Below are 22335 nucleotides of genomic sequence, written 5' to 3' on the forward strand. Positions count from 1 at the left end.
CGTGGCTCCTCTCGACCTAGCGGGCGACGAACGAAAGAGGGCGATTTGTTTCGGGGAAATAGCTGTCGCGGTTGGGGAAAGCATGGGGAGGGAAAGAAAAATTGGCGCGACCACACACGATTTCTGCGATTGGGAGCGCGTCAAGTTGCCCAACATCTAGTTATGATTGGTGCTGGTTTTGGGTGTGCGTAAATTTTAGGAGCCATGTTTAGAGCATCACCAACAGTTCCCCCATACTCTTCCCAATATCAAAATTTCGGTCTTTTGTGTAAAATTTGACCTCCAACAGGATCCCTACTCTTCCTCCCAAAAATTGACATTCCCTTCTCCGCATATCTCGTTCTCCACAAATCGGGCATCCCTCTCCCTCCCAATTTCCTCCACCGTCGCGATTTGGTGCGCGCTAGGGGAATCCTGCCCGTCAGAAGGTCCTCGGCGAGGTCGTCCACCACCGCATTGACCTGTCCAGCAGCCGCAGGTGACCCCAACTCCCTCGCCAACGACCGGAAACGTGATGCTATTCCCAAGCAGCCGGTGGCTCCATCTTCCACGCAGCTGGCTAGACATTCGCCGGTCCCGTCCATCGCCGTAGGTGACCCCAACTCCCGCCTGCTTTCCATGTCGGCTTGGCACCTCCCTGTCCCGTCCATCGCCGTTGTTTAGAGAACTGCTGGCGGCGGCAGCAGCGGACTCTCGGAGTAGCCTAGGAGTCGGTTCCCATCGACCACACCTAGGGGCGATCTGTTGTAGCTGGGTCTACTGATCGATGTTGCTGTGCTGGTGCTAATGTTGATCTGCTGGCCTGCCGCTGCTGCTTGTTGCTTCTGCTACTGTGTTGAACTGATGCTGATCCTAGAAGTAGCCATTGCTCGTAATGGCTGGCTGGCTGCTGCTTACTGGTTATGTTGGTTTGCTTGCTGCTTTATTGGACTGAGATAATTTTCTACTAAAATGTTGTTGGTGTGATCGCATTGAAATACGGATGTTGTACTAATCTAATGGTTGATGTTGTACTGAGATGTTTTCTTACAAGTACAAATTTAGATGGTAGTTTACAAACATTGCAGGACAAAATATGTAGAAGTACAGTCGTGGCGGGGGAGAGCAACGTTGTGGGATGGGAGGTGAATGCAATCGTGCTGACAGCAAGTGTCGAGGCTGATCATGATCACTGCGGGAGGAGGAAGGAAACATATTTCTGATTGTAGTTTTATAGGGTCTACTTTTCAGTCTTAGAGAATTAATTATAGGTCATCTCTTGGAGAGATGATTATTTTCACACCTTAAATTTCTTTTAGGATTCTGAAAAACCAAATTTTGGGATGCTGTTGGTGATGCTCTTATAAGTCTATTGGAGGCCTGGTTTTGATCAAATTCTCAAAATTTATGTTTTTAGGAACCTATTTTGGAGATGCTACCTTCTGCAGCCAACAGATACGTAGACGCAGTCGTTCCGGTGTGACCAAGCCGTAACGGTAACATTATGCGTCCGCCTTTGGTCCGGTGTGACACTGTGACCCCGCCGTAACCCCGTAACGGTAATATTATGCGACCGCCAGGTGGGGGGCCAAAGGTCGTTCCGGTGCGACCCAAACCCGGTGGAGAGTCCCACACGCCAAAGCCGCAGCAGCAGCCGCAACTTGCGGCGGTTCCAACTTCCAAGCAAGCAAAGCAACCCACCCCCTCCGCCGCCTCCTCCCCCTTCCTTCCTTCCTCCCCACTCCCCCCCCCCCCCCCCCCCTCTTCCTTCCTTCCCCCACCTCGCCGCCCGCCATGGACGCCGACCTCGTGCAGCGCTGCCTCGAGGCCGGCGGCCGCGACCTCCTCCTCCACCACCCCTCCTCCCCTCCCTCCCCCACCTCCGCCTCCGCCTCCGCCGCCGCCGCCTCCTCCATCCTCCAGTCCCTCCCCCTCCACGTGGTAACTCCCCCTCCCCAACCTTCTCGATCCTTCCTCCATTTTGCTGTTCTAATCCGCTGTGCTGGCTTGGCTTGGATTCCATCCCCAGTCCTTCGACCGCGGCTTCTACCTCCTCGTCAAGGCGATCCAGGAGCTGCGTGAGCGCAAGGACGGCCTCGTCGTCACCGTCGGCATCGGCGGGCCAACCGGCTCCGGCAAGACCAGGTACGGGCCGCTCCCCTCCTTCCCGCCGCGCGCTGGTTGCTGTTGCTGATTGGTGGTGGTGGTGTTGTGCACTTTGTGCCGGGCGCAGCCTGGCGGAGAAGGTGGCGTCGGTGCTGGGGTGCGTCGTGATCGTCTCCATGGAGGACTACCGCACGGTGGCCGGGGCCGACGACGGCAGCGACGTTGACGCCATCGACTTCGACGCCCTCGCTCGTAACCTCCAGGTCCGTGCCCGCACGTTCCTTCGATTTTGGGGATTTTTTTTGGAGGGGTGGGGATTGGATACGTGCAGGGTGCTTGCTTTAATGGCAGGTCACTAGGTCAGAATGGCGTGACAAATGGTGGGCTTGAATGCTCTGTTCCATTGTACTACTACCATTGATAGGGTGGGCTAGTGGTTGTTGTTGGAGAATAGAGTTGATGGATGGATACAAATGGGGGAAGTAGAGTTATTTTCAGAAAGAGAAATGTCCAGCTTCTTGTCTCCGTGCCACTTTATGTTCTAGCCCTCTATACAGCCGGATAATTTGATCGCAGTCCATTTGGTCCAAAACCAAAACAACAGTTTCTTCTTGATAACTATTGTCAATTGATATCCCTCTGTTAATAATTATTTTTTACCAAGCCAACTTTACATGACATGGTCAAATTATAAAAAAAAAATGTTAAAAGATGATCAAGTCTAGTGGTTTGATACTATGTAGTTGCAAGGAGTCAAATGATACAGGAATTGGGAAAGTGGGGTAAATGGGTGTTCCTAATCTAGGAGGAGCATTCAATTTGTGCTTCCATTGTGCCCTCTACATCTGGAGGTTGCAGAACAGTTTACATGCACACCAATTGTATTGGAATATTTATTTACCTTTTCTTTTACCATGTTTTCAAAGGGAAAACCGAAATGGTAGCAAAATGCTAGTATGATGACGATGTGTAGGCGTGTAGCTATGCTGGTGATGCTGTTGAGTGTAATTACTGTGTCAAGGTCTGTGCATTCCAATGGAAAGTTGGAATTATAAATAGCTTCTGGAAAAAATGGAGCCTCTACTAGTGAAATCAACTACTGGTCATAATATCTGGAAGACGTGCAATTGAGTTGCTAGTATGCCTTATTCTCGTCTTACAGCCTTTTCCTGTGTTTAATGCCAAAGCCATTCGAGCTGCATATGCCTGCATAACTGATAATTGTAGGTCCAGTGCTTTTCTATGACACTTTGCAGCGGTATTCATCATGTTGCACAATTATCGAGTATTTTTGCCGAAATGACGAAAAAAATGCTGCATAAACTTGTTTGGTTCATGGGCCCATGTGCTTGTAGTATTTTAGTCCCTAGAGCCTTTCTTCTGCTATTATTGTTTTGATTTATTACCCTCTGATATTATTTATGTATTTTCAACAATTCTTAAACTGTGTATAAATTCTATTTTTAATGAGGCCTTGAAAAGTTGTCTGAATACATTAGATGTCTAAACAATTGGATAGGTTAATATTGTGATTGCATTGGAAGAGAGAAACAACAACAATAAAGAAAATGTTCATTGTGGAGGTTACTAGTGTGTTCCTCTATGTGTTCAATTGGTCATTCATGCATACGACCATAATGATTAATGAAGAGATCAGTAGTAGTATTGTAATACAATTCAAGTACTTTCTCTTTTGGAAACCAAATAATCCAAATTTGCATGGGTTCTACCCTGTTTATTTTGAAATACATAATGGACCTAATTTCCCACCTCGTAGATTTGCTATGAGGAAATATGCTGGTCATGTGTGATCTGGCATATTTTCTGGGCTTAGAAATGCCCAATCTCTCTGCTATACTGTTGCTGGTTTTAGTGACAATCCAGCCGATCGTTTTTGGTCTATAAGGGTTGCTTGCTTTACTCCTTTACCTGCTGCCTGCTGGAATGCACACATTTCTGCTTTCTCCAATGTTCTAAAAGTGTCATGCTTGTTGTTTGTAATTGATGCATCTATTTGGATCAATATCCAGACTCCTTTGAGTAATCTATTTGTACAAAATTTTCTTCATTTGTTTGCCACCTTGACAATTTTCTGCTTATTTAGGTGTATTACAAGTATCCTTACAATCATGTCTGCTGAGCAGGATCTTGTAAAGGGTAAAGATACATTGATGCCATTGGTTGATTTTCAAGAGAAGAAACGTACAGGATGGAGGCAACTGAAGATTTCGCCATCTGGAGTGGTGAAATATCTCAGAAATACATGCTATGAACATTTGGCAACCTTAGAATCAGATATCTTTGCTAGTTTGATACAACATATCCTTGTAGGTGATTGTTGATGGTGCTTATGCTCTTCATTCAACACTGAGGTCACTGCTTGATATTCGTGTTGCTGTGGTAAAAATTATAATTGCCCTAAATATTTTTCATTATAGAACAGTTATTTTATCTCAATAATTTCACCCATGAACTTCAGGTTGGTGGTGTTCATTTTAGCCTTCTGTCTAAAGTCCAGCATGATATTGGAGATTCTTGCTCGTTGGACTATCTGATTGATAGCATATTTCCCTTGTTTAGAAAGCATATTGAGCCAGACTTGCATCATGCTCAAGTATACATCTTGTACCTTTTTTGCCTTTTTATAGTCTGTAGGTACCATTTGATTCTTTTTTATTTGAGTTGCTACTTGCTAGTGCAGATTAGAATCGACAACAGCTTTGTCTGCTCATTCCGAGAACCATACTACAAGCTTAAATGCAAAAACGAGGTCAGCATTGGTTTCCGGTCGGTAGACAACATATTATGTATCTAACTGAAGCTTTGTCTCCTTTTCAACTGTTTAAGCTTTATGTTTGTTTCATGGCTGTAGTTTATTTAATGCAACAAGTCAGCAAGCAACCACACTTAATGCAAAATATGCCAAAGCTTTGAACAGGGATATATGATTTGTAGTTTCTTGAAATCTACATTTATATTTGTTTGAAATGGAAGCATGTGTTTTTATTATTTGAAATGGCTCCAAAATGTATGAGGTCACTTCGTGTCAGCATAGTTTGCCCCAGAAATTAGCGTTGAATGAGGCTCTATTTTACTTTATTTTAGTTTTTAGTATTCCAACAAAGGAGGTTCTGCATAAGAGTTGACAATCAAGATATGCTGTTACTAATGCTTGTTTTTTGCACCGACTATTTTCACCTTCTTTTCTTCTTTAACTTTGCTTATGTCTTTGTAGTTACCAGATGGACATAATTTGTATTTTTTTAATCAAAATGAAGGAGAAACTGAGAAGTGAGTCATATATATCACTTAATACATTTCTTCATGAATGTTCATATATACTTCTAGATCTGATTGGTTGATATTCAATCCCCTTATACTTTTATCAAGCTTATGTGTGTGGATATGTCCATTTTCATTTTTTTTGTGGGGAATATGCCCCTTCAATTTGTGATAGTTTCTTTCTTATGTATTTTCAGCTTTATTGAGATGTACCTTAGGCCACCTTTTGCTTCCGAGGAAATAAAAATTGATGATTGGATTAAAGTTAGGCAATGTGGAATAAGATATTACTTGTCTCTTGGGGATCAGAGGATTGTGGACAAATACTTTATTATCCGTCCAAAAGCTGAGTTTGAGGTACACAAGTGATCTTATTATCTTGAAATTTGGGGTTTTACATACAAGTGTAATGTTTGGACGTAACCAAAAACAATAAGGGTGTGCTGATGTGTTTTGCATATGTACTTTTAGTTTCCTTGCATTTCTCTGCTACTACATATTCATTGACTACAGTACAATTCTTACTCCATGTTGCTTTTACCTCCTTAAATATTAATATTTTTTATATTCTGATACTTTGGGGATAAATCAGCTACTATTGCATAATGTAAATAAACCTATTCGACTTTTCATCATCATGAATCCATTTGTTTCTGATCTATCATCTATGAAATTCTTCAAACTAATTCTATACTGATGATAGCGTGTAGGATCGAATAATTTTCCTGCATTGTAGTTGAAGTGCAGAACCATGCAGTTTATTTCTGTTAACAAGCAAAAACTGGTAGACAATTCTTTGGTTATGTAATGAAGCTGAAGTACTGCTGGAAACACAAATTACAGGGCCAAATACCTGGTGTTCATTGTTGTAGATCCTTTTCAATTTCCCTAGAAACCAATGCATTTAATCTGTATCTTATGGGGCTTGATGTTACCAGTTGAGCTCATTGCATTTGAAACAAAAGATCATACACACAAGACTGTAAGATGAAATCTGAATATTAGTGTTCTATTGGAGTCAAGTTTGTGCTAGATGTCCCTTTTCCATGGAGGCTGGGTGGGGATCATCTTCTGATAATGTCACTTGGGATGTACTACTTCAGTACCTCCGTCCCAAAATGTTGCTATTTCTAGCTATTCACTTGGACAGGTGCATATCTAGAAATAGGTACATTTTGGGATGGAGGTAACCTTGTGCTACACAAAAAGTACAATACTGACAGGTTTAAGTTTCTGACCTGCTTCATATATTTGAATTTGTCTCAGGTTGGACGTACAACTCTGGGAGGATTGTTGGCCTTAGGATATAGTGTTGTTGTTAGCTTCAAACGTACATGCACATCTGTCAGCAGAGATCAGTTATTAATTGCAGCAGAGACTATTGACACCCTAAATGAAACATTTCTGGTGCTAAAAGGTCCAAGTAGGAAGGTATACACTTTCGGATAGCACATATTTACCTATATGTTGTGGCAAGAGTCAAATTTTTATGATGACCCAGTTCTCTGTCTTGTACTTTAGTTTACTCTGCAATATTTAAACTGTTAAATTTAGTTTCTAAGTTAACTGAACGTTGTCTCCAGTTCCTGTAATTGTTCACTCTATCTCCTCGTCATTGTAATATGCATATGCACACTTTTCTATTGTACCAAAAGATATTGTTTTGCTATTGCAATGATGCAAACTGTTGATTTCCAAGGATGTGGATGAAGTTTTCATAAACAACTTTGGTTACTTCTGGCTTCTATTGAATGTGCACTAACGGATCAGTGTTCCTCATTTTATTTTCACCTTTTCATATAAAGCATATTGCAGACTGAGGTGTATCAGATCACCCTTCTGCGACATTGATTAGAAGAATTGTCTTCAATTCATTCAATTCATTAACATACAATGGAGTTATGTAGGTTGCTGGAGTTTTACCAAGAAAATTTTGAAATTGGAGTTGAAATTGTTTTTTTTTTAATTCAGTTGAGTTATGTATTTGCAGTGAAATTGACTGATGCATAATTTATATTGATCTTGGTTGATAAGTTTATAGCTATGTAAATTTTCTACCCTTATCTTTTGAAGTGAATAATATGTTTATGAATTCCAAATGATCTTGTTCTGTTCTCGATAAAACTTCTATGTTGCAACCTTTAGGTTTATTTTGATGTTTGTTGTCATTGAACTTTGGAAAAAAAATGAATATGTAACTGGCTTGCATAATTTAGATTGTTGCAGCAGAAGCTAGAAAGCTCGGTATAAAGGGGCCATGGATTACGAAGTCATACCTTGAAATGATCCTAGAGAGCAAAGGTGCAACATTTTTGTTTTCATGTTTTTTATTTTCAATAATTTCTATCCACTAATAAGTTTCATGTTGGTTGTCAGGGGTCCCACGACTTAATACGCCACCACCAATCTCAAGGAAATTACTGACTGAAAGTCAAGAAAAAAAAATTGTTGCACCAAAGCCAATTCGTGTTTCGACCGAAAATGTTGCAAATTTTGATGACTTTGCACAACCATGGACGAGGTCTCCACCCAAAAAGTTTGACCAGGAGCCTGTTATGGGAAAATGGCAGTTCAATCAAGGTTTTAAACTTGTGCTTTCATTTATGATTTTTGCCTTGCATATTCTGTTCTTTAATGCTAAAACAAAGGGCATTTTCTCTTGTCATTGGATATCATGTGCAGCCCATTAGGGCCCATAGAGTGGTCTGCCTCTCTAGGGCTGGTGGTACTGTGCATTAATAGTACCTACTTGGTTAATTTTCGTGCGTGGATAGTTCATGTCAGGTGGTCTTATTAGAGATAAGGTTAGACTTATAAGTTAGTTATTTTCTTAATACTAGGGATAGGTTTCTTAATGGTCAAGCTAACACATCTATATGACGGGGTTTGTATTTTACTCATCAAGCAAGTAATAAACAAGAGTATTTAGTCTTCCCCTTCTCTCCTGCCCTTGTGGCGTGGCTGCCTCAATGGCACCGCTGCCACTTGGGTCCAGGGATACACAACTAGAAATAGGCGCAAGTGCCCTAATCCCAACCATGCCTATTACGGAGTACATTGGAAACCATATTTATTTATTATTTTTTCTGTAGAAAATCCATTGAATATATTCTTACACTTTTGCAGATTCTTCTTCAGGAAGTAACATCCAGTTAGCTCCACTGCCAGACTCCTATGACTTAGATAGGGGTCTTCTCCTATCAGTTCAAGCAATTCAGGTAAATGAAACCACATTCTATTTTTTTCATCACAGTTACGCATTACTGATCTGTAACATATTCCATTAATTGTTGTCTTTCAGGCATTGTTGGAGAACAAAGGATTTCCTGTCATTGTTGGGATTGGTAATAACATCTTTACCGTTAATAAAGTAGCAGTAGTTTTGTGTTTACTAAGACCAAGCATCTGCTTGCTGTGAATGATAAATAACTAAAACAACTCACTCTACTTTGCTGGGGCAACTTAAAATCATTTAGTCAGACATCTGCACCAGATATCCCTTGTGACAAGTCTCACTTGCAATGACTACCAGTTTCATTAAAGTGATATCAGAGCATCTATATCTCCAAATTTCACATGATCCAGTTTTTAATGTGCTATAATGGTATGCTTGCTGTGCAAAAAAGAGTGCCTGATAGGTTGTGCCTAATCTATTCCTATACACCTGTTATTTTAGGATTAACTTGTATTACAATTCTCTGTGGGTTTGTTGTACCAGTTGCTGGGGCTACATGTCATGCCTTTTTTGTAATATATTTAAGTTATGGGGCAATTGCACGTTTGACGCTGTTTTGAAAGCTAACTACCAGTTTGACTATTTTCTCAACTTTGCTTATTTGACCCCGCTTTTCAAAAATGAACATTAGCTATGACCCTATTCTATCAGGCCAACCTAACGGTGTTAACTTAGGGGCCAAATGCCGTTTATACCCCTGCTCATTTTGAGTATACTCTCTGAGTTTTTATTTATTTGGCTTAGTTTTGTGTACTCGGTGTATGTGATGAAAGTTTTAATAAATTTGACTTGGAATTGACAAATTGTGTGTGAATTTGAGTTAGATTTGATAACTTAAGCAAAGATGACTGAATTTTAATAAAACTTTGGAAATATATTATCCATCCAATTGCACGCTGAAGAAAGAAAAGCATATATGCTATTTCACATCCAACAATTGCCCCAAGCAAATCACGAAGCTCAAATTTGTGTCGACCCCAAAGCAAAAAAAAAAAAAAGTGTGAAATTAATACATGTAAAACAAGAGAGATTATTCAATCAGATCAGCAAAACAAGAGCAAAGCAACTTCCAGATCTAGTAGAACAAGGTATAGAGAGGAGGTGTGGGTAGAGCAAGAGCGAGCAAGGATGTGGGCCACATGAGCGCCTCACGCAGGACCTGTGCCTCCGGCTGAGCCAGGCAAGCGTTGCACGCTTCCGTCCACACGGCCACGCACTCCATCCACACAGCAAGCGCCGGCCCGCGCGTTTCCCCATCAGCGCCGCACCATCCGCTGCTTATCCACGCATCGCCACCACCGCCTCTACACGCGCCCGCGCCGCTGCTCCTCTTCCCTCTGTGCGCCGGCGTCGCCGCTCCTCCTTCCGCGCGCCGGAGCTGGCCCTCCCTCCCTTCCTCCCTCCACACGGCAGCAGCCGTCGCCGCCCATCCCTCCTCCCTCCACGCGGCAACAGCCGGCGCCAGCTCCGCTGCTCCTCCTGCCACGTGCTGGAGCCGTCCCTCCCTCAGCGCGGCAAAAGCCGGCGCGCTGCTCCTCCGCGAACAGGCGCCGCCGCCTGTCCGCGCGCCGGCGCTGCCCCTCCCTTCCTCTCTCTGTGCGGCAGAAGCCGCCGCCGCTGCTCCTCCATACGCTGGCGCCCACTGCCGTCCCTCTCTTTGCTTGCCAGCACCGCTGCTCACCTGCTCCTGGTCCCTCCACGCGCCGGCCAGCCACGCCAATGTGGGATAAAGGTTGGGATGAGGGGTATTTTGGTCAGTTCATGCGAGTAAAATTATTTTTTTTTCTTTTTCTAACTGAAACCCTAACGGACTAGTAAAAACAGGGTCAGATGGTGGCTTCGCTTTTGAAAAACAGGGTCAAATGAGCAAACCTGAAAAAGTAGGGTCAATTTGGTAGTTCGGCTTCTAAATATAAGCAATTGTCCCTTATTTATGGCGAACAACCATCTATTGTGAAAATGTGTGCTAAAGCAGACAATAAACATAAATGGGCCTTCTGGCAGATTACTGAGCGATTATTTGCGCCCCATCTGTTTTTTTACTAGTCCATGTATGTGAATACAAGAATTCTTCTAAGAATTTTATATTGTATGGAATAGATTGATTCTGTAATAATAATTCTGTTAAACTTGTGCAAAAATGATATGACCCACACACCCAGCAAATTACATTTACTGACTATGCTGTCGCTGTTTAAGTTGATACACTGTTTATTTGTAGGTGGCCCTAGTGGATCAGGCAAGACAAGTTTAGCTCAGAAGATGGCCAATATAATTGGTTGTGAAGTTATAAGCTTGGAGAGTTATTATAAGCCTGAACAAGTTAGGGATTATAAATATGATGAGTATAGCTCATTGGATATAGGTTTGCTTACTAAGGTGATTCCTTTTTATATTGATTCCTTTTCTGTATTATCATGTGAATTACAAATTCCTGTGCATAACTACTAGAATCTTAAATATTTCAAGCATGCTTCCAAATTTCTATCTTGTTCTAAAAGTCGATGCAAGGCGCCGCCTAGGCACTTGGTAGCTGCCACGATTAGGCATTAGATAGTGCATTAGGAGGCTAACCTACTTTGGGCGCTATTGTGTTGCTATTTTTCTCTATGTAATATGCTTGATAATTTCTTGGATTCTATGATTGGTATGTCCTAGGTGCCCGCTAGGCACTAGGCACCAGCTCTGCTGACCCTCTAGCACCTAGCGCCTTCTTGAACCATGTTTCTATCTATACGAGATCACTTGAATTTAGGGTTCAAAATCTGGTGGTGAACAACCACATTACCAGATAATTCTTGTATTTACAAAACTGATTTTAATTCAACAGAGACAGAAAATTATTATGTGACATTAATTTGCCAGAAATATGTATTGGTTATATTAAGCATTCAATAGTGGTGATAAAATTATTCTTACTCCACAGCATTTTGCATGCTGCCTTTTCTTTTCTGGAATCATATGGTTGGGTTCTATAGTGCCTGTTAAATGACGATTCTCTTATCGCCCCGCAGAACATTATGGAGATCAGAAAGAATCACAAAGCAGAAGTTCCTTGCTTTGACTTTGAGAAGTGCAAAAGAAAGAAATTCGAGGAGCTTCAAGTCTCTGAGGAATGTGGAGTGGTAAAATACATAACCATCTTTCTCTTTCATATTTTCATTGACATACATTTTGTTATGGTTCAGAAGGGACCCAGTATTTTTCATTTCTGGGTAATATTCTTGGTTTGGTAACTACCATGTCACATATGGAGGGGGGTTATTTTTATACTACAATATTCGTTGTTGCTTAAGAAGCTGTAATCCCACATGATGTAATACATACTATGTTACTTGGACTGTCCATTTTTCTGTCCCCTTTCTCCTCCCAACTCATCATCTCCTTCACTGTCTATTGAAACCATACCTCTCCTCTTATGGTGTCCTAATACTCTATCAGCCTTCCTCAATCACTTTTGACCTCACTAGGGATCACCATGACTCCATGAGAATGTACACAATCAAGGTGTGCGAAAGCAGAATCTTGTGATGGAGTTCTTGGGCTACTTGGAAACATCAATTTAGCTCTGAGATCATTTATTGGGTTCAACAGAAGTCAGAATATCAGAGCACGCCGTTTGAGCAGGATGCTGGTGCATAATAGAAAAAGGGCGGACCGGCTGACCTGCTTTGCCAGTCAGCTGGATACTGCAGGACTGGATGTTTATGTTGTATGCATATTTCCTTTGAACACATCAGCGTAGTAGTTTAGATGGCCATTGAAACAAGTGGGAAAACCATTTTTTCGCATATATTTGGAACACTGTGCTCTTGAGCCTTAGCAAGAGGCGTTTCTAGACCCAACGGCCATATCTTAGCTGGACTCCAAGAGAACTGCGGCCTGTGTGTTCTCAATAAGTTGCTGGAATTCCATCGGAAAACGTCTGTTTCTTTTGGTTCAATTGCGTGAACAATTCTTACAGTCAACCGAACCACTAAGGTTGTTGGTTCCGGCTTTTTCCAGTTTAACCTCTGGCCTGGACTGGTCTATTATACTATGTGCCGGTGGCGGCGTTCTCTGATTCACACCAAGTCACTCTCTTTGGTGCTGTAAGGCGAGCATCCGCCTTTGTTCACTTGTATGGTGCTACAGGCACTATATTTTTCATTGTCTCTGGTGGGCAGAAGATCTTCAAAGTGTGATTAGGTGTCCTGTGGCCACTCTCAGATATGGGGTCTCACTGGTCATTTCATGATTAGCTTATGATGGTCCATAATGCCTTCCCCAACCTTCGGCAACCCGCTTCTCTAGTTGGTAGTCCAAGGTGGTCAAGGAGACGAAGAAAGGATTGAACTCCTTGATTATCCTAGTGGCATGGGAAATTCGGAAGCACCAGAATGATTGTCTTCAATAAGGCCATGCCCAGCGCCGTGGTTGTCTTGCAAGCAATAGCAAGAAAGAGTGTTCTTTGGTGTACGGCTTGTGCCAGGGTTCTCAATGAGTTCCTGTATCGGTCACTTCCTTTGGTTGGTTAGCTGCTCCTAGGAGTAATCTGTTGCGCGTCGCTTTTTGTGATGCCTTTTTCTTTCTAGAGGGTTCCTTCTTCGTGGACCGCTTTGTTGTACGTATTTCTGCTTCTTAATGAAATGAAGCATTTTCGAGAAAAAAAAATGAAGAACTGGGAGGGAAAATCTAGTGCCAACTAAAAATAGTGGCATATAGTCAATGGAATTCCACCTGTTTGGTGAATAATGTTGTTTTGGTGTTGTGACCTTTTCCTAAATATGCGATAATAATATCTTATGTTGAATCGCGGTGTTAAATGAATTCCATATGCAAAATATTCTATACGTAGCAAACAGAATATCAGAGTGAGGTACATGTTTAAAACTTCAAACGGCTTCTTCAAATCAAGAATTAGTGAGGGCATCTTTCTTTTTGTAGTAAGCAACTCTATTGAAGATAACATAAAATTGTAAAAACAGGGTATTGTAGTTAGTTATTTTAATTCTTCTACTTATTCTGTACTGGAAACTATATGATGTGGTTGATAGCTGTTATACTTGACTGTGAGTGCTGTACAAGAAAAAAAATCAATTAGATTTGATGTAGCGAATACACATATAAAATTTGATTTGATATTAACCTTTATTTTGGGTATTTTGAACCAATCAACCTCAAATTTCAGTGATAACATTGTTTCTTATCTTACTCTTTTGGACTACTAGGTAATCTTCGAAGGTGTCTATGCTTTGCATCCTGCTATAAGGAAATCACTGGATTTATGGATTGCAGTTGTAAGATTTTTTACCCTCAAAAAAAAGTTGTAAGATTTTATTCAAATCTTGAAAAAACTGTTTATCTAGTTTGATTTTTTTTTACATCATAAATATCTCCCTGGAAATTTACTGCATTCTGTCTAGTAGGTTGGTGGAGTACATTCTCATCTTATTGCAAGAATACAGAGAGACAAGAATCGTGCAGGCTTTTCTATTTCTCAGAGTGAAATTATGACTACCGTGTTTCCGCTATTTCAGCAATACATAGAACCACATCTTATCGATGCTCATGTTGGTACAAGAAACATGAATTTGACCTATTTGATATATATTTATCATTTATGGCTTTCCATTATCATGTATTTAGTAACTTGTTTGGACTCACGCAATGTTCCTTCTCCACGTGCTTTGCAGCTTAAGATTCAAAATGACTTTGACCCTGTGCTCTCTCCTGAAAGCTCACTTTTCGTACTAAAAAGTAAAAAACAGGTAAGTTTGAGCTTTATATTGTTCATCTTATTATTACGTTGGTGATTATTTATCTATTTTTGTTTCATGAATAGGTATCTTATCAAGACATATTGAAAGTACTCGATGCTAGTAAAGCCTGCAGCTGTGTCCAGAATTTTACTGATGTGTATCTAAGACTTCCTGGCATACCGTTGAGTGGACAGCTGACAGAAGGCGAGTGTATTAGGGTCCGAATATGTGAAGGAAGATTTGCACTGTTAATACGAGAGGTTAGTTTACCTTTTGCATACCATTTATCTTTGTGTTTTCATGAGACAGTCAATGACAGGCTACGTTTTTCCTTTGTTCATTTAATGGTAGCCTATAAGGGAAGGAAATTTTATTATCCAGCCAAAGGTTGATTTTGACATTAGTGCCAGCACTGTCGCAGGACTTCTTAAGCTTGGGTAAGTGATATGCTTTATGATGTTAATTATTAATTTAGCTGATTTTCTAGAGGTCTTTTTATTGAGATTGTATGTTTTATCAAAATGTGTAAGTCATTCTAGCATTTCCCACATTCATATTGATGTCTATCTAGATTCATTAACATCAATATGAATGTGGGAAATGCTAGAATGACTTACATTGTGAAACGGAGGGAGTACATGGCAACTTCTGTCTTCCAACACATTGTCCTCACTCAGGCTGGATTCAGCAATGGATTACAACTGATGCTTTATCATGATTGATTCTTGCTAAAATCATACTAAATCATGTCAGAAGCATATCGCCTGATAAAAGTTTCTCCTTGCATCATCAATCTGCAATTCAGAATAGAATTCATGAGTTGACTTTTGAAGCCTTGGATTAGCAAAATATCATCAATATTATGCTCAACTCATGGTCTTCTGTTCATAAGAACAACCTCGAGGAGAATCATGCATGTCAACTAGTGTTCTACCCCCTGTCCCAAAATGCAAGGGATTATACCATTTTTTTTTAACAAATAAGTAGGAAAAGGACAAACACATTCCTCAAACCCATGAAAAGGTGGTACAAACGTTGGTAGCTGGGGAAATACACTAGTACAAAGGTTGGCATATGGAGAATAAACGACTAAACAAGTACAAAAGCTAGTAGGTGAGGATTAAACTACAAAAAGCTATTGTATTATATGCCTCGGGATCTCAAAATCCCCTTTTTGGACAAATGAAATGGGCATTATCCATTATATTTTGGGATGGAGGGAGTAATAAATAAGCACCAAGAAGGCAAGTGCACATACCAGAGCACAAAGCATTGTATTTTCTCCTAAAAACCTGCATTAGTGTCTAATCAAGCCCTGGCATCGTTGGTTAACTTCACAGAAGAGATATTAAGCTTCTTGTGCTACATGATTTTAGTTGCTTACTGACTGGGCTACACTGCTTCAACCTCTCTAGCACTGAACCTGATCCCTCCTGTTAAGTTGTGACACAATTTGAATATTTTTTCAAGCTTATGTGGTCCATCTAGAAAACTCTGAAGTATAGGGATTTATGTGGTATCTCCACTCTAAGTTTATGCGCAATTTACTCATCATTAAGTTTTACCATTGTTACAACTATTTAATCCTCCTGATGGGCAACTCTATCTCAATACTTCTGTGTCCAACACTAAATGATGAAGTCCCTAACATTCTTTTCATGAAGTCCCTAACATTACGTGTCCAACACTAAATGATCAAAGAAGTTACCTAGTTGGATCAAGTAGGAACTAATTAGTTCTGTATAAATCCCTAGCATTTTTTTGATGAAGTCCCTAACATTTTTTTTTATTTATGAAATCCCTAACAACTTTACAAAACATAATATTGTGGTTTAACTAATGTTTGGGCGACCCTCCAAGAAACATCAAACTTGATAAATAGGTGTGATTGTAGATTAGTCATTAGTGACTGTCTGCTGATACTCTGAAAGATAACTTTGATATATAAGAAAATTTTCATGCACTAGGGCATATCTTGAAATTTGCTCATATGCTTACTTCCTTTTCTAATAGTTACCGAGCTGTGGCATATATTGAAGCTTCTGCAACGATTTACCAAGATGGAAAGGTTATTATTTCCATCAAATCTATATTTCTTTTCATTCTTTCTGTATAATAAGTTATGAGTACATGCATTTCATATGATCAATGTGTGATGTTTCTTTATGAGGCTCAGTTCCTTTCAGCTACTGGTTACTAGATTATCATGGGCCCACTTTTCAAACTGCTAAAGTTGTCACAGAATAATTGTATATCTACCATTCAAATTTTGTCCCAAAAAAATTGTATTTGTAATAAGGTGATACCCATCCAATTAGTTAGAAGGAGATATTCTGCCTTCTGCCCTCCCATCATTCCTTCTCCATCTGCCTCAACCTTTCTTTTGTTCTATGCATGTAGGGTTATTGTGGCCATTTGTGTAGAAATACAATTATTTTGGGACGGAGGTAGTATATGGAAGTTCCTTCAAAAATTTAAGCAAATTCATTTTTCATGTTTGTAATGGTTAAACTTAATTAATCTAGCACTCATTGGGTGTCTTCGCTGGTAAGCCAACGAGCTAATTGCTCTACCATCTGAATAGAATGAAGCGTAAGTCTTATAGTAATTGTTGGGCAAGTTATTATAAATGAACCATGGGATGTGCTGTTATAGGTGCATTTCCTTGAACTGTGGGTAGTGTCCCCTCCTCCGGTAAACTCAAAAAGGCAGGATACAATCTTTGCGCTGCTGCCGTAGTTTAAATAATGTATCTTTGGAGACACTCTTTGTCTACTTTCTGATGTTTTGGCTGATATGGCCAAAAAATTGTCAGCAAGTGCTGGGCCTGGGCTGCTGGCTAATATTTTCCTCAAAGATATTGATATATAGAAATCATGGAAAATTTCACCTAGTTTGATGCATTTTTATGAAATTTTAGACATAGTACCTACCAAATATTCCTTCAGAAATTTTTGAGTGCTTCCTCTGTGTGTATGGTTGGTTCTGATTTATATTGTGAAACAGTCAAATGAATGGAGTTTAAGTTACTGTTGTTGACTCACTATATATAGTATAAAATGATGCGGTTTGAAGTATTTGTAAATTAAAATTGTTTTGGTTAACAGTTGTGCCTCAACCTGTACTCTACCTGTATTGATATCTATGCAGAAAACTATAGTCCCTCTGTTTTTAAATATGACACCGTTGACTTTTTAAGATACATTTAACTATTCATCTTATTCAAAAAAATGTATGTAATTATTATTTATTTTATTGTGACTTGATTTATCGTTAAATGTTCTTTAAGCATGACTTAAATTTTTAATATTTGCACAAAAAAATTGAACAAAACGAATGATCAAACGTTAGTCAAAAAGTCAACGGCATCATATATTAAAAAACGGAGGTAGTAGTATTCATATCTGTTGAATTGTTGAAAGAAAAAGTTTATTCAATGAAAGTTCTGGTATGCTTTAGGAATAGTGACACTCTTGTATATGAATAAATTTATTATGTATGTTTGGGTCGATGGAATAATATTTATTTGCATTGGAATAATTTTCACCACTTTTTTTTGAGTGTTCTCATACTTGTTGGGATTAGGACATTGTTGAGTGTTCTCATACTTACTGGGATTAGGAGTCAGATCAGGACATTGTTGTTCCCAGTTGCACAGAATTTGAACAGCTAATATTTTTCTGATTTGAAGCTGCTTTATGATAATGCCTACTTTTTCCCCATATTTCTCATTTCATAATTGTAATATTTTTACAGAAGTTAGTTAACATTATGATGATGCCAGCGGATTTCCTGTTTTTGCAATTGTCATTGGTTCTGGAACCACTAACTTCTAAAACGTTTGTTTACTTGATTGAAGATTCTTATAGAGGTTGATAGTCTACAAGGTGAGACAAATCCGTATCTTCAGATTAAAGGAACGAACAAGGAAATAGTTTCCTCTGCTGCATCTGCACTCAGCTTAGATGATTCATACACGACAAAGGTCTCCTAGAAAATCCTAGCTAGTTAAATTGATTAATTTGCACACACATTATTGCATATCAGTTTCATGATTTTATTCTGCTCTGCAGAGCTATCTTCAAATTATTCTGGAGAGTTTGCCAGCGGATGAAAATGTTCATACTGGTATTCATAACCAACAAGCTGCTAGGCTACAAGAACTTGTTGAGTTTATCCAGTCACAAGTATGTTAATTCAAACCAACTAGTTGTAAATACTACTGTTACATTATGGGATATTTTTTATGGCTATGATTTAGGGTAGTCAGAACATAAGTATTTGTTCTTTACAACTGTTTGTGGGAGAACATACTAGCAAATTGCCTTTTGTGTTGGACGCGGTTATGTTTCGTAGTGTGGTCACCTGGTCGGTGGTTTAAAATAGGCCATTGAGCATGGTTGCTTGATTGGTTCAAGTCCATGTAGCATGCTTATCCATACATTATTTACCAAACATCAGACAGTTAACAGATGATTTTCCAAAGGCTGTATCATGTTTAACTGTAGCTATTTTCATCTAAAAAAAATGTCTATTGGTCCTTTAAAAGAAGTTAGTGTCAGTGGTAGTATCTTCCTCTCCACATCTTATACACTTATTTTTATGAATTCAATGTTACTTTTATTGTATGTTGTAAATGTCTCCATCAGCTATATGTATGAGTATGTGCATGTATGCTATGACGTGCACCTTCCTATATCAAAAAGTTATGTTACTTTTAATCATTTAATGTATGCTGTAAATGATTCCATCAGCTGTGTGACTGCATGTCATGCGCTAGTTTTGATTTGAGGATTCTAGTTACTTCGTTTTGTTTAGTTTACAACTTGTAGTATACTTATTCGAGATTTTCCTCGACGGAACTGTAATAGCAGATGTGTTTGTATGATCAGATTCTATGGCTAATTAGCTATTGTTCTTTCTTAACTTTATTCTCATATATTGAATAATTCTGTGGTGCAGGGAGGTAGCTTCAATTCAGATTTATCTTCACCTACAAGAGAAGTTTCTTCTACAGATAGTGTGCTTGATGATGTGCAATCTAGGTTAAGGAGGCTTGAGAGATGGAATACAATTAATATGGTAATTTCTCTTTATTTTCAGATGCTGTTCAAGACCCATATTCTTTCTCAACTGCCTTAAGATTTAATTCAGTTTGCATGCGTTGGCATTATGTTCGATTAAACAATTAAATATTGCATATCATGGTTCATCAGTTAAAACCCCTTGTGTTCTGCAGGTTTTATGGACTATATTACTGTCTGCTCTTGTTGGATACTCACTCTTCCAGAAAAAGACGACGCTAAGGCGCTGACAATTCATACATTTGACCCCAACTTGACCTCACTAGTGCTGCTTTCAGCACTAATCCTAATAAGGTTTGTTTTCACGCAATACCTGTGACCGGTCTTTCAGAAAATGTGCTGTCGACATTTACTTTGATCATTTTCAGGACTTTTCGCTCTTTGATGCGATGTGATGAGAAGAATCCTCTTGAGTTAGCAGGTGGACTGACTTGTTCAATCATGCATACTACAGGTAACCGCAGTTTTAGTTGCAAGTTACTAACGAAAAAGAAAAGATGTATATGATACAGTTGAATGTTTGCTACAAAGTCTATTCTTGGGAGGGTACCGGTTTCTACTGAGCTTTGATTTGTTGAGTCCCATGCCACAGTTTTCAGAATGGACTTGTATCGATACGAGTACCACATGGTTAATTGGCGATGGAAAAACAGATGGGATATGTTGCGTCCGTAGGAACCAGGATCCTCTAACTTATTACCCTCTGACTTAACTATAACTTCAAGTGACTGATATATGAGCCTCAGTTCGTGGGAGAGGCTCATATATCAACCCACATGAGAGGAAAAATGATATCATAGGAGCTTCTTGTGGCGTGGCGTCTGTATGCGGCGTTGTACAAGTCTTGCTCAGTTTTCATCGTGAGTCATTCGTGTATATAGTTAATTATCACCAAGCTCGTCGGTCCTTTTCTGCGTGGCCCAACTATACGGAAATAATGTAGAGCTTGTTCACTTTGATACCAAAATTTTGGTAGGATTTTTTATATAATTACCAAAATTTGGCAGCAAACTAAATATAGCTATTTTTTTTTGGTAACTTTACCAAAATTTGGTAAGGTTTTTTTCGCATCAAAGTGAACAGGCCCGTAAATCCATTCGCAGCCTAGTACCGCAAAGGCACCCGTGGCGCAACAGTGCTAGCTAGTTCAACTAACTATACATGATAGCAAGTTAGCAACTGCAGTGGAAAGGAATAAGTTCACTTAGGTCCCTCAATTGTTGAGTCTAAAATTCATCTTGCACCGTAGAACTAGATATGACACACCCTTCCCAAGTCGATTTGGATGACGGTTTCTGCTAACGTGGTGCTGACAAAATTCAGAAATATTGTGGAACTCACATGTCAGTGAGTCGGTTACCCTCTCTCTTTGCCATCTTCTCTCCCTTCCTCTTCTCTCGCATCGTCGGCGTCGTCTGTGGCGACAATGGATGCACCTGTCCCGTCGAGGCGAGTGAGAGAGGTGGCACCAGGAGCTGAGCTCGTGGGCGCACACGGTGGCGTACTTGAACCATGGTGCTAGGTCGGTGTACAACATGAGCAGGTGCCACCTCGCTGCATCCAGGGTGGCTCCGCCACGACCACCCGCTCCTCCTCCCCAATCCCGCACCTGTGTCACCGTAGCGCACCTGGACGATGTGGCCATCGCTCATGGTTAGGGATGGCAACGGGGCTGCGCCCGTCGGGTGCGACCACCCCGTACCCACCCCCGCAGCAGAAAAAATCGAACGCCACCCTCCCCATCCCCGCACACGAGTGTAGATTTCCCCCGTCCCCGTCCCCGTCCCCGCAACGGGTACGGGGCACCCACCGGGTCTCCACACACAACAGCAACAACCACGACAGCAAGCCGAGCAGCGCAGAACAAGAGGAAGCGGCGTGGTCGAGCACGCAGTGCGCCTGGGGCCGCCGGTCGTCGATCTATTGGCTGGCATCGAGGCGCAGGTGCAGCACGGATGGCGGACAAAATGGGGTCGCGGCAGGCAGGCAGGCGGCGCAGTGCAGAGGCGGCGGCGGCATGTCCGCGTGTGGACTACAGCGAGATGAGAGAGGAAAGAGGAGAAACGAGGAAGGGAGGCGGCTGGTCAGGACTTAGGAATGAGATTAGGGTTGCGTTGATTTTTACTGGAGAGCTCTTCTCCGCATGGGCCTTGGGCCAAACAATGCATGTGAAACGAAATTCTGATGGGCCACCTATTAAACAAGAACTGCATATCAGCCCCATGGGTTAACGGGTACGGGGGCAAGATAACGGACCTGCACCCGCTCCACCCGACGGGTGACACTTTTGCCCGCTAAGAGACCCATGGGGACAAAAACTGAACCACAAACAGCCCCTAATAGAGTAATTACCCGTCGGGTTCCGGGTTTCGGGGCCCATTGTCATCTCTAATTTACCCCAACTAACGGCAGCAAATATATTCAATAAAACCAGTGAAATACACAGAGAGAGAGAGAGAGAGCACATTATACAATTTGTTAACAGCTTTGTCATTGATCTTTGATCGAAGTCTCTACAAGTAACAACAATATATATTACTCCCTCCGTCCAGGTATATAAGGTATTATTGCCTAAAATAGCATAAATTAAGAAAGAGTAAGCAGTACAACTATGAAGTTTGAAAAAGCATCTTTGGCACAATAAACAAAGTAGTACTGGTAAGTAGTACTTTCAAGTACATTCTTTGTAATTTTTTAAGTTTTTGGCATGGATGGTACTCCCTCCGTCAAAAAAAAAAAAGAAATTTACTGGATGTGACATATTCTAGTAAAACGAATCTGAACAAATGTATGTAGCACTAGGATGTGTCACATCCAGTACTAAGTTGGTTTTTTTGGACGGAGGAAGAATGAAGTAGTAGTAGTAATATCAGACCTTTTCAGCAATTGATTGATGGGTGGCTGGCAG

General features: G+C 40.6%; 2 protein-coding genes across 7 annotated transcripts; one reads left to right on the forward strand and one right to left on the reverse strand.

Moving 5' to 3' along the window:
• Positions 1 to 1666: 1666 nt before the first annotated feature.
• Positions 1667 to 20101, forward strand: LOC9268155 (uncharacterized). 6 transcript variants are annotated; one of them, XM_066309714.1, is made up of 27 exons: positions 1667 to 1920; positions 2009 to 2124; positions 2213 to 2348; positions 4230 to 4328; positions 4417 to 4485; positions 4565 to 4699; positions 4787 to 4855; positions 5321 to 5376; positions 5565 to 5724; positions 6634 to 6798; positions 7584 to 7668; positions 7744 to 7947; positions 8494 to 8585; positions 8669 to 8711; positions 10824 to 10981; positions 11617 to 11727; positions 13813 to 13881; positions 14011 to 14154; positions 14278 to 14352; positions 14427 to 14603; positions 14695 to 14780; positions 16357 to 16411; positions 18203 to 18328; positions 18417 to 18530; positions 19306 to 19425; positions 19583 to 19721; positions 19796 to 20101. In XM_066309714.1, exons 1-26 carry the CDS (start codon positions 1774 to 1776, stop codon positions 19655 to 19657), a joined length of 2886 nt encoding a protein of 961 aa, XP_066165811.1. In that variant the 5' UTR covers positions 1667 to 1773; the 3' UTR covers positions 19658 to 19721; positions 19796 to 20101. The 6 variants fall into 6 exon arrangements, with proteins under 6 accessions (XP_066165811.1, XP_066165814.1, XP_066165810.1 ...); XM_066309713.1 differs by having other exon boundaries at positions 1740 to 1920; positions 4565 to 4855; XM_066309715.1 differs by lacking the exon at positions 5321 to 5376 and having other exon boundaries at positions 1740 to 1920; positions 4782 to 4855.
• A 321-nt stretch (positions 20102 to 20422) lies between these two features.
• On the reverse strand, positions 20423 to 21503 carry LOC4335368 (uncharacterized). The gene has a single exon (XM_015780894.3). The coding sequence runs from the start codon at positions 21359 to 21361 to the stop codon at positions 20765 to 20767; it is 597 nt and encodes a 198-aa protein (XP_015636380.1). The 5' UTR covers positions 21362 to 21503; the 3' UTR covers positions 20423 to 20764.
• Between the last annotated feature and the right edge of the window lie 832 nt (positions 21504 to 22335).

Source organism: Oryza sativa, chromosome 4 (genome assembly GCF_034140825.1).
Source record: "Oryza sativa Japonica Group chromosome 4, ASM3414082v1".
NCBI lineage: Eukaryota > Viridiplantae > Streptophyta > Magnoliopsida > Poales > Poaceae > Oryza > Oryza sativa.

Excerpts from the sequence above, each read along its gene's own strand:
- LOC9268155 (XM_066309713.1), top strand. The coding sequence starts at position 1,774 with ATGGACGCCGACCTCGTGCAGCGCTGCCTCGAGGCCGGCGGCCGCGAC. Across the intron at positions 1,921-2,008 it reads AGTCCCTCCCCCTCCACGTG|TCCTTCGACCGCGGCTTCTA; the intron begins GTAACTCCCCCT and ends TTCCATCCCCAG. Across the intron at positions 13,882-14,010 it reads TGGATTTATGGATTGCAGTT|GTTGGTGGAGTACATTCTCA; the intron begins GTAAGATTTTTT and ends TCTGTCTAGTAG.
- LOC4335368 (XM_015780894.3), bottom strand. The coding sequence starts at position 21,361 with ATGCCAGCCAATAGATCGACGACCGGCGGCCCCAGGCGCACTGCGTGC.